The 18,123-nt window shown below is 31.7% G+C and overlaps 1 protein-coding gene across 4 annotated transcripts in view; it reads right to left on the bottom strand.

Moving 5' to 3' along the window:
• Positions 1–777: 777 nt before the first annotated feature.
• The window catches only part of Crag (DENN domain-containing protein Crag), a 44,523-nt gene continuing 27,177 nt past the window's right edge, over positions 778–18,123 (bottom strand). Inside the window, exons 22-33 of one of the 4 annotated variants that reach the window (XM_088225461.1) lie at positions 16,413–16,521; positions 14,999–15,211; positions 13,568–13,654; positions 11,584–11,670; positions 9,868–10,097; positions 9,414–9,493; positions 8,451–8,630; positions 7,962–8,052; positions 7,628–7,858; positions 5,980–6,127; positions 4,121–4,237; positions 778–2,130 (exon numbers count right to left, since the gene is read on the bottom strand). In XM_088225461.1, coding sequence (XP_088081587.1) covers positions 1,947–2,130; positions 4,121–4,237; positions 5,980–6,127; positions 7,628–7,858; positions 7,962–8,052; positions 8,451–8,630; positions 9,414–9,493; positions 9,868–10,097; positions 11,584–11,670; positions 13,568–13,654; positions 14,999–15,211; positions 16,413–16,521 — 1,757 coding nt within the window. In that variant the 3' untranslated portion in view covers positions 778–1,946. The remainder of the gene's footprint in view (positions 2,131–4,120; positions 4,238–5,979; positions 6,128–7,627; positions 7,859–7,961; positions 8,053–8,450; positions 8,631–9,413; positions 9,494–9,867; positions 10,098–11,583; positions 11,671–13,567; positions 13,655–14,998; positions 15,212–16,412; positions 16,522–18,123) is intronic. The other 3 variants (XM_088225462.1, XM_088225463.1, XM_088225464.1) reach the window with 3 other exon arrangements.

Below are 18,123 nucleotides of genomic sequence, written 5' to 3'. Positions count from 1 at the left end.
TTGCACAACATATGGTGGGCAATAAGAGATCCTTATCCAATAAGATAAATAAAAAATACATACGTTTTAAAATTAGTAAGCAGAACTATGTTATCTATCGCACAGTAATTCATAGATAAATTGAATTGATTTTATTAAAAATCATATTTTTTCTAATACTAAAATGATAATTATTGCAGGTCTTTGAAAAGATTCATAAATGAATTGATCTTGATTTATCAAAATTTATTTAGGATGATATAATACAAAATAATCATAAGACAATTTCAACATTTTATAAGATTTAGAAAATACACATTATTTACACATACATTGCCAACAGAAATTTGAATTCCCATAAATAATATTATGCATACTGTATTTGAAAATTGGGTGTGCACAAATCAATTCAAGTGAGTATTTTTTTTTACTGCATTTTTCTCCTAAACTAAGCTGTCAAATTTTGACTAATGAATTATTTTGCTCCATAGTTTTTTTTTAATTCCCGTAAACAATATAATTAATTTAAGTGTTATTTACTGAATTTTTAACGTTACATAGAAATAAAATTATCATAATTTTATAAAATACTCAAAACATATTTTACATACAAACATAATTTTTTGATACAGTACACATTTGTATAAGAGATGCATGTCCCATATTCATACTTTAAAATAAAAAAAATAGAAGATACCTTTATATAATCTCAAAATAAAATGTAATTGATTAATTAGTTTGTATATCTATGTACATAATATATTTTTATGTTTGTCCGTCTAGTAGGGTAGTACTTAATTTTGGGCTACTGTGCACAAAGTCCCGGGCTCAATTCTCAAATATTTCTTAAGTGTTTTTTCACTACAGTACTTTCACCTTCCCTTAATTTAGTAAACAACACTTTAATTGGTATATAAAAAGCCCGCATTGAACTGATATTTTTTTAGTTGAATGTTATAAATTAATTCATTTTGATTAAAAAATTACATAATTCCGCACATTAGTGAAGTGATAGGATGACCTATACACAAATTAGTAAATATATTTGCTAGTTTTCTACTTAAAAGTGCATAGTGGAGAAAAATTGGTATGGCACTTAACAATGAGAAAACTGACATTAAACAGTATTAGATTAAGTTAGGTTTCAGGGTATATATTATCATCGCCGCAGTTCATTTTCAGTTAAAATTTATATCTAAGTGTTTATATTGTCACTGTTTTGATATAACTCCACATTGGATAACAATTACTTCTTACAATATAAACAATACTGTGAATTCACAACAATTATTGCATTCCTATTTATTTACATACATGTTTTAAATTAGTTTTGACATTGCATTGACTCATCTCTGATATTCAGTTGAATATGTAATTTCATACAAAATTTTTACACACAATCATTAATTCTGAAGTGCATTATTGAACCTTTTTTAATTGATAGAAAATTACACAGGTTTTCTTAGTCTCATTTTCCATTTTTCTAACTAAAGTATTGATTACGTATTTTCCACTATTGTACACAGGTATATTTAATATATGTTCCATGGAATGCTTAATGTATTATGATGAAATTGTGGAATCATTTATTATTAAAATATGTACTTACATAATGTATTTAAACAGTAATTGTGGCGGCAGTGAAATTCTTATTTTGTCACATTTAATTGAAAACTCACTTTTTTACAGGATGGTAGCAATGAAATTGCAAATTTTTATACAAGTTTCATACATTGTATAAACATACAGACTTTTCTTTATTAATGGAAAAAATTAGAAGTTTTTGGGGTAACCTTATGCAGCTTTTATAAGAGAAACTGATATGCCTAAACATCGAAGATACTTTGTTTTATTAAGTTTCAATATAAAACAGAAGCGTGACAGCGTTCTTAGAGTATTTTAGTAATATTTGATTGTGTGCGATAGCTTCACTTCAACGTGTGTTTGGAAGCTATCTGTCTCAAGTGTCAGTGAAGGGGCGTGAGGTGCAGGGGGGTGAAGTAGTGACGGCAGCAGATGGCGGGGGGAGTGGGGGGACCATCGATAGTGCGCAGAGAAAGGCGACTGGCGGCCGCTGAGAACTCTCGCTGGAGCGCAACAAGGTCCATATTCTTCCGCCCAAATTCTCCGATTCCCAAGAATAACACATCCCTTAAACAAATATGACATTATCATTCATCATGGGAAAGCCATACCCACTGCATTGCTAAACCAAATGCAGCGTATTTTAATCATCTGTTACACAAAGGCAAGGCGATCCAGTCACACGCTTCAGGTGTCGTCAATCTAGGGATAATAAAGTATTTCAGTTCAAACAACCTTTAAAATAAAACCCAGAACCTCAAGAATGGTAGGCGAACACGTCAACCACTCCACAAAAAGGTAGACTCATCTCCACTCGTTTTCCTTATTTAGGATTTTACCTATCAAGTCAAAAACACTCGTCCAGAATTCTGTTTATTTTTTTTCACATTTGAACAAAAATTTTACAAAAAAGGCGGGAGCCTGATGTAGAGAAAAAAATAGTATTTTAAAATATTTTTTTCCAGCTTTGTTAAGGGAGTATGCAAATATCCAACAAAACATGTAATAAATACATATTTTAAATTCTTTTTTTACTGATAATATTTCACTGATCCCAAACTTTCAAAATTTTCTTTCTTTTGAAAAATACGCAGTATCCTGGATTCAAACTAAAGATATTTACTCTTTTTTCTATGATATATTTTGTTGCCCTTTAATAATAATCATGATTTATTAACAAAAATAACAATTACTTTATCTACTACATACACACTTTGGTAATAGATTTCTCTGGATCATGTCTCTAGTCTGCCTAACTAGGTACAACCTGTTTTAAGGCAGACATTTTTATGCAAAATAAACAATAACATTATTACCTACTTAGTTAATTTACTATACAGTTATAATAAGGAATATTTTTGTATTTCTTTATTTCCTTTTTGATTACTATAAAATAAAAAAGTACCTTCCAATATTTTACAGAATATTTTCCTTTCTCTTTCTCATATTACACAAAAATATTATAGGAGCGAAAAATTCATAAACATTTCTTGTACCTATACCCATGAACAGGGGATGCCTTTGTGGGACTTTTTGTTCACTATTTTTACTGTTAATATGTATTTCATTGCTATGTAATTATCCTTAGTTTTTTAATACTGTTTTACCTATGTGTATTGTAAAAAAAAACGAAAAAATTGTAATAATAAAAAAATAAATAAAAATACAAAGCAGTAGTATAAAAATACCATAATATATAATGAAGGTTTAGAAGGATAACAAATATATTCGGAACAAATAAAAAAATTATACTAAAAGGAACAGAATATCACACTCAGTGGCGGCTGAAAAGGAGAAAAATGGGGGGTCATTTTTTTACTAAGTAGGTACATGTGTATTTCACCATAATTTTCACACAATTTTTTTTTGTAAAAATACATGAATATATCTATTTAGATTTTTATATTAGTATCTCTACCGGAACAATGCCCACGTTCCAACTAATTTTGAGCAAAATGTTCAGATGTTCATGTATGCACGGGACGTTTCATCTCTTTCTTTCTCATGAGAAAATCAAGAGATCATTAGCTTTGGGACAGTTACAGAAATGATCCGCACATTAGACATAACATAAATATTTGACGGCGCATGTGCTTAATAGTATTCTAGATAACATCTAGAAAGCTAGATAACCAATCATCGTGCAGCTACAAAGCGCATGGACGAGTGGAATTCTAGCAAAGTTAGAATGATATCAATAAATTTACAAAAAATAGAGCATAGTAGTAAGTTTGTCAAGTGTTCATGCCAAGAAGTAAGCAATAAAAAACTAAATAAATAAAGCACTGTATCAACTCCATGGTTAAAAAAAAGGGAGATAGATGTCCGAAGAGAATCTTTTGTAGACAGTAGGTAGATACCGTCACCATGTGGTCCACTGGCTGCTGGAGATTTACTGGAAACGCACGTGTGTAGACTGGGGGATTATGCCTATTGTTCCAACGACTTGGTGTCCATTTTGGTCCGTATTATTTCATTTTATGAGACGCCTGTTCAATTCACTTTTTGTGTTGGATTATGAGGAATAATTTAATAAAAATAATAAATATGTGTGTACCTGTAAAGGGAATGATATTTCCCATGAGGTGAAGTAGTACTTCTCCACTGTTGCAGTTTGCGTAGACTGTCTGTGAGGTCATTACTACTCAAGCCATCTAGAACTTGTTGCACCACCCTGTACAAAACATCACTATTATTGGTGTTCCGTCATGAGGAACAAATGGACGATAAAAAACTCTATGAGGTCATGTTCGCGCCATTGTAAAACGACCTAGGTACAAGAACTGAAGAGAACATTCCCATTTGGTACACGATGATTAGATTAAATTTCCAAAAAAGATTTAATATCAATGTTGAAATAATAGTGCCCCGACTCAACACGGATTTTCTAGTGAGTCGGAGCAAGTTCACTGGCATAAGTGCTTGGTGGACTTGGTTGTGTCACTGTAAGCTTTCTTGTAAAACTTCTTTGTAAACCTCATTGTTTTTCCATTTTGTGTTATAATATAGAGGAGTAAGTACTACGACTACGTAACTTCAAAATCAGCATTCGTAAATTAACCACTAAAAACACATTTTTTCATCTTACTCCACGAATGCTACAAATAAACGCAAGTCATGCATTCAAATCATCATAATATGTATAAAGTTTATATTTGAAGCACTAACTTTGTGGTTATTCATTATAATAAAATACGTAAACCTTGACAAAGAAGCTTGTTTGCTTTGAAACCGGTCGGTGAAAAATAATAATTAGTGGTTAAAAACAAAGTTGTTTTATTTATTTTATCATCATATGATTTGTCAATTTGTAGCATCCATGGTAGATACAAATATTATATGTTTTTAGTGGGTAACCGAAAATGCTGATTATCCCATGTCTATGAAGGCGCTTATAATTAGCAAGATAGTTAAAATAACATACTGTAGAACAACGACGCACGTGATTTTCTTCAACTTTACATGATGGCGGTTAATTTTTTTTTTTACATTATCTGAATTCAATAAGTGTAAAACTATATCCTTTGATACTAAGGTTAGTTATATATACTTTTTTCAAACCTGGAATATAAATTTATTTAAAATGAAACACTTTGTAACTTTTACTACATAAGAGTTTAATATATAATAACACTACTAGTTTCAGGTATTCTGAATTACCAGGCATAAGTGTTCTGAATTACCAGGAATCAGGTGTAAATATAAACTGTATTTTATGTGGTTTATATTTACACCTGATGATGGGTAATTCAGAATACCTGAAACAAGTAGTGTTATTTTATATTAAACTCTTATGTGGTCAAAATTACTAAGTGTTTCATTTCAAATAAATTCAAAATGTTTTTCTACAAAGAAAATGCTGAAACAATAAATACTGGAATACAAAGCCTTTATAAAATCTTTTCAAGATCAAGTATAAAAGAAAGTCAATGTTGCATTTTTTGCGCATCCGCCGTTATTCTACAATCACGGCAAAATGATGGTGATAAATATCCATTTAAAAAGTGTAAAGTTTACACTAATTGTTTTTTTTAATTAATTTTAGAAAAATCGCTATAGAATATGGAGTGTGAATTACCGCCAATCTACTAAATCAACCTTTTCCAGGAGACAGCAAAAACTGTTTTTAAGATCAAATCAAACACATTACAATTAACTTCGATCCGCGGTACTGCTCTTCTACAGAAAGCTTGCCTACTATTGGTCCCATGCGTATCGGATGATTAGGGAACATCCAATAAAAGTTTAAAATCCCCCCATATGAAAATATCATTTTATACAAAATTGTAGATAGGTAATGCACGCCAACCGACGATATAATGTTTCCATCATATTCTCGTTGGTGTAAATAATAGTGTCCTATACACCATCAATAGTATGGAATAAGGGTAAGATAAAAAAAAAGCTACAAGTGACCTTTGCGGAGATGTTGTTGCGAGGTCAGTCAGAAGAGCCGACACCAGGATGGACGGAGAGGGAGCTTGTCTCCACAACGCGTGCAGAGTTGGTCCCAATTCCCCGTGAAGTCTCGGATTGTCCCAGAAACATTGGATCTCTACATCACCTAAGGAAATATCATCCCAATCTTGTTATATCTAGTTGGAAATAAGGAACCACAAGGCCACCTATGTATTTATCAACCAATGACTAATATTGTTCTTTATTAACATTACAGTTAACTTTATGATTTAAAATATGTGTCCTAGCACATTTTGTGTGAAAACAATTGTATGGCATCCAGTGGCCATCCGTTTTGCCTATGCTCAAAATAAATATTCATATAAGTAGTGTCAACAGAAAATATTTATTTCATGCATTGTGTTTTTATTTTATAATTCCAGTGGTTGTTTAACTCTTAGACACAATCAAAATATTCACACGCTTCATTCACATGCTGCAGTCATTTTGCTCAATCTTATTTATAGATTATTTTCCATACACATTAGTCGCGCTATAGCCGCTATTCGTTATTTATATACAAGTCAATACATGTTTTATTTATATCTCCTCTGTACAGCCGCGTGGTGGCACCGCGCTTGGGGCCTGGCCGCTCTCTAAGTACGCACTTTACAATGTAAAAAAAGTTTTACTATAAAAAAATATTTTGAAAAAGACAATTTTAATTTTGGGAATAAAATAGGTAATTTTTAAAAACATCTCTTTCCTTAATTAAAATTTGTCATTAAATTAAGCCATAAAGTCTTTTTAAGAAGCGCATGGCTTTTCACAAAAAAAAAAATCTTTTGTATTTTGATGAACACAAATCTAATGTTTACAAAGTTTGAGTAAATCATCAACAAAAGAAATATTGTCTTCTAATTACAAAATTTTCAGTATGTATTATTATTAAAACATTTGCTGATTGAAAAATAATATTTCATACAGGTTTATATTCTAGAAAAAAAGTATTTTTATTTAAAACATTACGATTACAAGCCTGCACCGGCCACCGCAGTGTGTGATAGTTAGTTGTTGAATTCGATCAATTTGCGGCTCGCGCGGGAAGATTTGAAACTGCCGATGATTTATTTCATAAAAATTAGAGCTCTTCTTTGAAGCTTTGTTTGATGAGCAAAGAGCTTTATTTTAGGCATACGTCAGTAGTGCAAAGACCGGAGATTTTTTACAAATAAGTTTCGTCATCTTAGTACGTTTTCACTTAGTTACCGCGGGAGAAACTTGCGATTCATATTTGAGAGGCCCACGTACAGGGCAAGAACACAGCAACTCAAGGATCTTCCGCGCCAATTGGGTCAAGTGTAATTGAGTATTTATCTACATATATAATATGTTATATTTATTTAAATTACATAAAATATTACATAGATTTGTATTGCTTTTAGTTAAACACTTTATTTTAGTTTAGGAATGGAGAATAAAGAGTGATGGTTCACTGTCTTATATGTCTGTTATGTAACCACTTTCTTCCGGATGCTTTTTTGAAGGAAGAAAAACTTGAACAAAAAGCAGTACACGAGAGATATAGGCGCATCAGCAAAGGCTGCCTGCCTATAACAAATAATAATAATAAATGAAATAATAATTTAAAATGTAGTTATTTTACCTGTATTGAGATCTTCTCTGGATATTTCCTTAGAAAGGTGGTTATTGTTGTTTAGAATTTCTATAGACTGTCCACAGCGGGACTGGAACTGTTTCTTATAGCGAGGATTGAGTAATTCAGGCAGGTGACTCGTTATGTTTACCCTCTCGAACGCCCAAATTAAATTCCAATATATAATAGGGTGCTCGTCTATAAATCTAGGATCAGCTAAGGACGAATCCCCTTCATGCGCTGAAAATGATTTTGGGCATTATTGATCTGGTTACATGTAATTACAAATCTTAAACTCTTCATTGTTGCGATAATAAAATAAAAGTTAAGTCAAAATACAAACCTAAAATTGATTCTAGTTCTTTTCTTAACACTAACGGATTTAAGTAAGGAACACTAATGTTTTCTGGAGTTTTCTCTTCTCTTCGTAAAACCTAAAAAAAAATTTTCATATTGTTAGTTTCAGCATCATTAAATATAAGTTTTTTGCGACCACACTATTTTAATTTTAAAAAAATATTTGGATAAATTAAGGAAAATATATCTTCTTTCCCACATCCGCTCCTATATGGAGCATGTGGACATCACCAGACGCCTCCGGGAGACCCAATCGCTAGCCAGTTCTCTTGCCTCAGCCTACGTCAATCTCGCGTCCCTTATAATTATATATTAAGAACTTTTATTTAATATTAACCACTGTTGTTTTAAAAATTAAATAGTTTCACCGTTTAAATAAATACAATATAAAATTTGACGATGTCAGAATATTATTAAAAATATTTGATGACAAAACCGTGGGGTTCAGTCATAATTTGAAAAGTGGGTAGCTTACCGTTACAGAGAGAAGAGGAACAGTGTACTTGGAGCATGCCCCACACCGAGTATTGAGGTTCGAATCCTCTGCACTCCACCCTCCCATAATTTCTTCATCATACAATAATGCCAGGCAGTTATGGCACTGTGAACACGATGTTATTAACACTCGCACACAAAAATTCGAATCGGACCCCTCCTAAAAATAAATATAATATTTTAGGAAACGTTAAGTAAGAAACAATATAATATATGTAGTTTAAAAAACACACTTCACTTTTGGTGATCAATGGTCAAAATGTTAACTAATTTGAAAAAAAATCTACTTAATATTGCAGTTGTGAAAAATGTATATAGACTCATTTTACAATTCATGTTTCTTATTTATATATTCTGTATGTATTTTATGCAAAATCGGTTGTTATTTTTCCAAAATAAATAAGCTTTACAAATTTCACAGACATTTAAAGTGTTTTCATCATACAGTTTTAATTTCTCTCGACTTATAACTAAAATTATTTCATTTAAATTATTTATTGACAATTCTTGATGGAATTCCATTGTAATGATGTAATAACTTATATTTCCATATAAGTTATTAATTCCAGTCTGAAGGTGCCCATTAGAGAGTGAAAGCGCTAATTGGTCAAAATAAATAAGTGGAAGTGTACCAAGTATTTTTTAAATTAATAACTTATATGGAAATATAAGTTATTATATCATTATAACTCAAACACAATAATATTGATTATCCTATTTAAAAGCAATAAATCATCAAGATTGCAGTTTCACCTTGATCACAAGTACCACTAGGTGTAGATAGAGAAATTAGAAAGAATGCTTTAGGCCAGAAAAAAAATTACTTGATGAAAATGACAAAGTTATTATTGAAATACTCTTTCGTTAACAGACATCTAGGTTATTTGGATTAAAAATTAATAATAAAATCAAGCGTCTAACATATTAACAACAACATAATTACATATTTATCGATTGGAGGGTAGAGATTATCTGGAAGGTTCTGTGGTAGCCACTCTACTTCACTAGGAGCACAACTTCCACCTGAAAAAATATATCATAATATGCAATATAATATGCTTTTTGTTACTGTCTTTTGTAGAACGGGGTACACAATTAGTTAGTCAGTCAAAGTATGAAAAAAAAAACATATTTTATAATTATTATTCTGATAAACATTGCGTTGACAATCATGGTATAATAAATAAATAACATTACATATTTGGTGATTATTTAAATATTTATTTTCTAAGGGCCGGGCCAATGGCACCAAACAAGGTTAGGTTTAAAAAAGTTTAATGTTAAATAATTAATTATTGCTTGTAAAATTTATCAGGATGTATTAAAATAATTTTTGCCAAATTTTAATTTACAGTAATTTTTTCAGCAGTTTTTTTTATTCATTTGTACGTACTTACCGTCAATGTTTAGAGAACCAGACCCTTCTCTTTCGGAAGATTCTTCCTCCAGAGTGTCTTTATCTCCCACATTGGCTCCCCGGATGCTTCCTTTCACAGGGGTGGAGTTGGCTGAGATGGCTTCCTTGATCTCGTCAAACTTCTTGGCCACACTAGTGGCAGCGTACTTCAGGCTACTGATGCCTCCCTGGATCAGCTCATTGGATTTCTTGCCGGTTATTCCACCAGGACTGGAGTTGAAAACATTTCATATTGTTAGCTTTGAAAATGAGAATTTAAGAATATAATAGAATAGTAATATAAAAAGAAGATTAATTCATTTGTTTTTAAAAAAGTATGTATCGTAAGCTCAGAGTAATATGGCACCACAGCTGTAGAGATGGCATTTCACTCTATTGCGTTTGGTTTTTGGTTTCGGTTTGCGCTTGCAACTCTCGACCTGAGTACCTACAGCCCATTGTTTTGCTGTAAACTATAGCGCTAACTTCGTGATTGATAATCCTAGAATGATTTATTTAATTAAATGTACAATACAGAACAACTGCCAATTACACTGCACGTGTATTTACAAAAACATGTTTAAAAAATCAATAGAAAAAGTGCACAATAGATTTGAAAGGTAAATATTTAAATTTAAAAAATACTTCCTTTAGGAGCCATTTTCAATTAGACGAAAAACATAATACGACATAGATGAAGAACATTTTAGAGAAGGGAATATAGAAGTCTAGGCATCCACAGTGCTTATGACCTGCCATTGGCTGGTTTGAGAGGCCACTTTACACACTATGTAACATTCATCATTCTGCCTATATTTGCACATACATATATATTCCTTCAATTCTTCCATCTGTTGACGTTTGTGAAGTTAAAGAGCTGAAACCTTTATTAATGCGGGTGAGATTCATATGATTGCATTATTTCACCTACATACTAGGCAATGCCTGGAAATATATTTCAATTTATATACTTCTTCTTGGACCAGGTGTATTTTTAAAAAAATATTGAAAACAGGCCAGGAGGCCCAATTACAGTGGTGAATTACATCACAGAATACCCAGGCTTGAGAAAAATCACATTTAATTGTGTTCTCACCGGGAATCGAACCTGGAACCTACCGTGCGTGAGTCAAGCGTCTTGACCACTACATCATGGAGGTTGCCCAATCAATAATCAAATATAGGCAGAATGGTGAATGTTACACGGTGCATAAAGTGGCCACTTAAACCAGCCAATGACAGGTCATAAGCCCTGTGGAGGCCTAGACTTCTATATTCCCTTCTCTAAAATGTTCTTCATTCATGTTGTATTATGTTAATATTAATATCCCCCTAGGGGGTTGAATCCAGTCATTGTCAAAATTAGAGAATTCAATTGTACAGCGAAGTTTCTTGAAAATGTATGAAAAATGAATAATAATGATTTTAATAAAAATGAACTACGTCACAAGTTCTTCCGAATCAACCAATGGAGTGTTGTGATAGATTTCCAGTTTCCAGGAAGTGGAAGTTCCAACTCACCAATCAGCTCAACTCACTGACTAGAACTTGTGACGTCACTGGTAGGGTAGTTACAGAACTTTAAGAAATTGAAATGCTAATAATATGATACATAAAATATTTATTTTTTTAATTCTTTAGTTTGAAAGATAATAAATATACATATTTTTTATTTATCACTATTCATTATGTATCTCTTGTTCTTTTAAGAACTTACCTGAAGTTTGTGATGGCACTCTCTATTATCTGTTTGGGTAACTTCATGTCAGCTTTTCTTAGAGAAAGACGAGCGGGAGAATAACGGCTACAAAACATCAACATGACAACACCGATTTCATAATTGGAAAAAAATAAAAAGGCAAATTTGTGAGTGGTATTTTAGTGAGAGATATGTGGATAGCTAGATTAATATCCAAGCAATTATTCATTCTCTGCGGATTCAAGGATGCAATTAAAAATAATAAAGTTTAAATGATATGTATGTGAAATAAAGTGAAGAATATTATTAAGGTTTATTAAAAAAGAATGTCAATTTAAAGAAGTAATCGTCATTGAAAGACATTTTTTTTTAAATATAAATATAATTTGATACATCATTTTACATACACGCGCATTTCTAGTTTATATTTTCTTTTTAAGCTTTCACTTCCATAAATAAAATTACGAGGCTTTTTTAAATATGAAAATCCGGTATTGATAAAAATCAATTTTGATACTCATTGCATTCGAAAATTCCATTATTTTTTGGTACACCTATCTGCGACTTGGATCTATCTAAGGGCCAATGTTGTAAATCGCAATAACACATGAGATAAATTTTTCAGCCGTTTTGTGGCATTATAATAAACTGTTTGACGCGTTTGATGATGAATATTTATCATTACCGTGTATGTATGTGTATATAATATGTTTTTTAATTGAATTAGACCATCTACAAAACGTTACATAGATCCAAACCACAGCTATGTTAGTGTAAAACACACTGTGTTTATTAAAAAAAAAAACATTAATATTACTTGTAGATGCTTAATTTGTTGCTCCTAGCAATATGGTTGATCAAATTAAAAATATTTTAAAAAGATTGTTGTGAAATAAAAATGAATTAATTTGTCAAACTTTATACATGATCTATCATGGTAGAATTAAAAGTATCTATGACATTATTTTATAATTTCTTCCATGGTGATTGACCTAAAGCTTTCGAAAATAATAAAAAACCTGTAATTCTACCGCAAGATATTTTCCATGTACTGTTATGGTCAAATATGACCCGAAATTTATGATTTAAATGAATCGCGCTCGTAATTTTTTCTCTCTTAAGGTTGGGTAGGACTGTCAGGTTTTTTTGTGGCAGCTGTACAAAAAAGTCTATCATTTATGTGTTCTGGGAATTTAGCTTAATTGTCTTCAAAAAGATCAACACAAATCTGTCACAGCATCATTACAGGTGATGAGAAGTAGATGTATGAATATGACGTGGAAACAAGTCTGTCTTCTGAGTGACGCTTGCTAAATGAGCCAAAACCTAAAAAAATCATGCCAAAGTCCCTTTAAAAATCACAGTGATGTTGACTGTTTTCGATTATCATAGTGTTGTGCGCTCGGAGTTCCTTTCAACAAGTCAGATGGTCAATAAGGAATACTACTATTGAAGCCTTTGAGGGAGAATATTCATGGAAAAAAGCTAGATTTATGGAAAGATAACCTTGGTTCACGATAATGAGCCGTCTCACACATCAGTCCTTGTACGCCATTATTTGACCAAAAATAAAACTCGTTTTTCAACCACCGAATTCATCTGATTTGGCTCCGTTCCTGTTCCCTAAACTCAAATTACCACTTCGCAGAAAGCATTTTGACTCGATTGAGGTGTTAAAAGAAAATTCGCAGAGGGAGCTGAAAGCCATTCCGAAATCAGTCCACGAAAAGTGCTATGAGGAATAGAAAAATCATTGGCATATGGTATTGCCTCTAATGGTGATTACTTTGAAAGGGATAAAATAAATAATCAAGCTAAAGATTTTTTTTTACAAATTCCGGGTCATATTTGAACATAAGGTATGAATGACGGTATGATATAATCATCCATAATATGAAAACTAATACAACTGGTAGCATTTCATGCATATGATAAACATTTATGCAAATAAAAAATAAAGTCCAGTGACAAATAAAAAAAAAAAAAACAAAGTTTTGTTTACCCAAAGCTGAGTTTCAGAGAATTTCCAAGGCTGGCGAGACCAGAAGTCATACTAGCTGTGGGAACCGTCTCACTCCTGTGGAGTTTCCTAAAACAAATACTTCAATCTAGATGGCCATTTATAATTATAATATATACACTTTTGGTACACAGCACGCTGTCAAGTAAACTAAGACTATAAAAATTTAATTTTTATATTTTCGATTTGAATTTTTTTTTTTAAAGTAATTTTTAAAATACAAGTTAATAATTGAAGACATGAGAGTGGATAAAGGCGTTATGTGACAAAAACAAAAAGCAGAGACATCAAGGGTGCTATTCTGAACCACTCTCGCGGCACGAGAAAACAGTTTTTCTTGTGTATTTACACACAAAATACACGAGATAATATGGCCGCGTGAGGGTTTGGAATACCAGACCAGTAGCTCAATCACAGATAACTATCGATGTGCTAATAAGCGACCACAATGGAACATTCGTGAATACCTAATATAAAATGTCAAAATATTTACGTTTCGCGACGTATAATCCTGCTGCGCAATCACATATTTGAATTTCACTGGATTACTCCATTTACATATGGAAAATATTCAAAAATGGCTATTTTTATTTATTTATTTATTATTTATCATGCTATTTATTGCATTTAGCCAGCGGTTGGCAAGCCAAATGTCAAGAAAAGCAGTCGTCATGGTAATAAAATTTTCACTTTTTTGTATTAGATACTCTTTACTATTCTGCAAATGCAATATCTTGTATTATTTTTTATAGTAAATGCCGATTTTTCGCCAGTGAACTGTATTTATTTACGAGGAAAACAGAAAACAACCCGACACGAGCGTTGACTTAGAGATTACATACGCGTTGACTTATGACTGCGATAACTTAAGCATGTTCATTATTGTTCATTGTGATCGCTCAAATGCTTAGCATGTTTTTAAGCATGTCGATAGTTATTTGTGATTGAGCTACAGGGATTTGAACACCAATACAATTATTGATAAAATAACACCTTCATTCGCTCTCAAAATCGGTTCTATGCTGATGGTGTATTTAGCTTTACGTAAAAGGGGTGTATATAAAATCTTTATATATGTAAAAAAAAATACATTTTAAAAAACTTCTTTTAAAAAGTCAATAGTTGGTTTGGGTGACTACTTTACACACTGTGTAACATTACTTAAAATCTTAAATGTGGATGTTTAAACATAGATTTGTTATGTCCTCTTCATTTGGAAAAATGGACACAACTTATGTTAACACCCAACGATTCTTTAAAACTCCCTGATCTTATGCAGAATTATGAAAGTTACAGAATGTATGTATTTACTTTAGTCCCATATTTTTTATCTGTATATTTCAAATTGTTGTTTTTTCTATTCTCCTGATAAAAATAATGAAAGTAAACAAGGTAGGAAGAAGTGCAACTAACACAGATGTATCCAATGATGAATCAGACATCTCTTTGCCGGGGACATCTTCGAATGTGGCGCTTCTTCGAAACAGGACAGGGTTATCCGAGAGTGGGTGCTTTACCCTGGACGGCGGGGGCTCTGACACTGCTTCTTGGATGCTCTCCGACACTTGGGGTTCTCTTAGTGCTCCGAGGGGGTCGTCAATCAACACGGGAGTGCGGGGAGATGTTCTAAATAATGCATATTCACAACTAGCGTTACAAACTAATTCTACTGAAAGCGGAACAAATTTATGAACAATTTTTAACCATTTGAGCGTCGAAATCGAATTAAAGCAACACTAAAAAGGCCTAATTAGAAATCACAATATTATTAATGTTTTTTTATTATTTTATAATCGATATTTCTTGATAAAACTCCATTGTTTAACACAATTACCTGAAGATGCTTGACTTGGTGAAAGAATTTGATAGTCAGTTAAGCATGTAAATGTTTTATATTAATACTTCATTTCAAAAATATGAATAGTAAAAAGTGGTAGTGTTGTGGACTCAAGGAAGAAAGGTTCAAGGTTCAAATCCCACTGTACCACAACTCGATTACCATTTTACCAGCACAAGTTATTTATGACATTTAGAAAATGGTCTGAAAATTGAAATATTTGGGTAAATAATAAGAAATCTCTTATTACAAATTAGTTTTGTTAGTTGGACACATATATAATTTTGTAAAATAAGGTCCTAGAATGGGCATTTATTTGCCTATTTAAACCCCCCATTGTTATGCCAACATGAATTAAGAAGAAATATTTGCATTTTTATGATTCACCCTAGCATTTCAAATTTGGGGCTATTATAAAATAGGAATCAAGTTGTGGTAGAGCGGGGTTCGAACCTCGGACCGTTGATCCGTGAGTCCGCGACACTAGCCACGGGACTATAACCGGTTGCATTTGAAATCATGAAAAAAGTAAGTACCTATAATATTATTTTAAAAAAAATTGAGTTATAAGTAGATAAGATAGAATAAAATAATGTTTGTTTATCTTTTAACTATAGTTAATCAAAATCAAGAAGATTAAAATATTTTGTGTTGCTAGATCTACTGGCCGAATGCTTTCTCATATGTAAGTGTTTAAAAAATATCCACACTGTTATAAACAAGTACAAATGTTTTTAAAAATGTGTATTATAGTGGGTCAGGATTCTACAGTACGGTAATCGAAAATATGTAAAAAAAATTACTGAGCCATACAGTAAAAAAGATACTGTATGATTTTTTAAGCTACATAAATACCGATTCTGCACGTATGGCATAGATATAAAGTGTGACTAAAAGCACTATATTATAATGTATGTTTTTTTATTGGGTACAAGAGCAAATATGATGTGTGGGTTAAGCAATGAGAATGAGTCTCTGTTGGCAATGTACCTTAGGGGAGATGACTTAGCAATATCTTCAACATCCAATTCTTCGCGAGAACTCGCCTCAGCAAAACTTAAGTTCCTAGAGCATCCACTCGCGAGTTTGGGAATCGGAGCTAGAAGTAACATTATTATTATTTATTTATGTTTAATTTTATTATTTAAACACTATAATATAAAGGTATGTAATTATGTACATGATAAATCCAAAAGAAACATTTTACAGGAATATGTTTTATCATACTTGTACTATATTATGTGGTAATTATTACAACTAGGTAACTTCAAAATCAACGTTTTTGAGTTACCCCCAGAAAGTACATTTTTATATTTTGCTCCATGAATGCTACAAATAGATAAGTCGTAATTCATAATAATCTTATTACGATGATTTGAATGCATGAGTGGTCTAAATGAAGCATTCATGGAGGAGGATAAAAAAAATGTGTTTTTAGTGGGGAACTCACCAATGCTGATTTTGAAGTTATCTAGTTAAAGTAATTACCCCGCGATATATAAACTAAAATATACAGACATCACTTTTGGAGCAAATTATAACTGTGACTTGTTGCATTGCTGGAGCTATCATTTAAGTATGAATAAAATGAAAGTATTTAAAAAATTATCACATCAATTATCGCCTTACTTATAAATCGGGTATAAAGCCAAGCTTGAGAATAGTGGTAGAACAATGATGGTATTGCAAAAAGTATTACTTATAAACCTCGCAGAGTTAAACCCAGTTTAAATCTGGGATAGCGACCATAGAAACGTATACCTGCACATTATGTGGTATAACGCTGGAATAAGCACGCGATTTGTCAAAAGTCATATTTTTTGGTAATCAAAATGGATAGTTTAAGTTTTTTTTTTCAATTTTAAACTATTTCGAAGTCCTGCGACCTTCTCAATGCGATTCAAGTGATTTTTAATTATTTGTTTAAATAATATCTGAAATGTTACATGTTTGTATGTGTTTTTTAATTAATTGTGATAAAAAAAGAAACACGAATAAACTATTGAATTCGCTTTTAACTTCTCCTCTTCTTCCTAATTTTGTTTTCTTTTTCTAACGGTTTTCTCCATGTTCTCGATTACACAACTTCTTATAGTTCTACATTATCTCTGGATTACACTGACAGTAGTCTCGATTTGACTTTGACGTTTGTTTGTGTTGTTTTAAAAGTTACTGCACACGCGCACATATCAGTATTGACTGTTTAAAAAAATTAAGCATGAAATAACATGTGAATTATTATTCTAGGTAATAAATATTTTTATAAGTAAGCTTTTTTTATATCAGTTATAAATAGTTAAACCGGGTATAGTTATTTCTTAATATAAACCTGGTATAAGGAAATCCCTGTAAGGCCCTGATAGTTTTGGAGTTATCATGTATGTATATACCAAAAATCACGGATTTATATACATATACAGTTTAAACATGCAGACATATGAAAAACTTTATAAAACATTTGTTTATACCCAGCTGGAATACTGTACTCCTATTTGGTCATCTTACTAAAACAAAGCAGAGCTACTACAGAAAAGATAGCCCATGTTGTGATAGAGGTTGGAAGAGTTCTCACAAATAAACAAACAGGTGAAGTGGGATTATTTGAATCTGATAAAATATGAAAGCTTATTCTACATGTGAATTATCAGATTCTAATACAGAGATTTTATTTAGTAACATGTATGAAATACTATGTTCCACT

Source organism: Micrasema longulum, unplaced genomic scaffold, assembly GCF_059751315.1.
Source record: "Micrasema longulum isolate JH-2025_06_02 unplaced genomic scaffold, ASM5975131v1 h1tg000362l, whole genome shotgun sequence".
NCBI lineage: Eukaryota > Metazoa > Arthropoda > Insecta > Trichoptera > Brachycentridae > Micrasema > Micrasema longulum.
The sequence above is the reverse complement of the archived record's forward strand: the minus strand, read 5'-3'. Positions and strand labels throughout refer to the sequence as shown.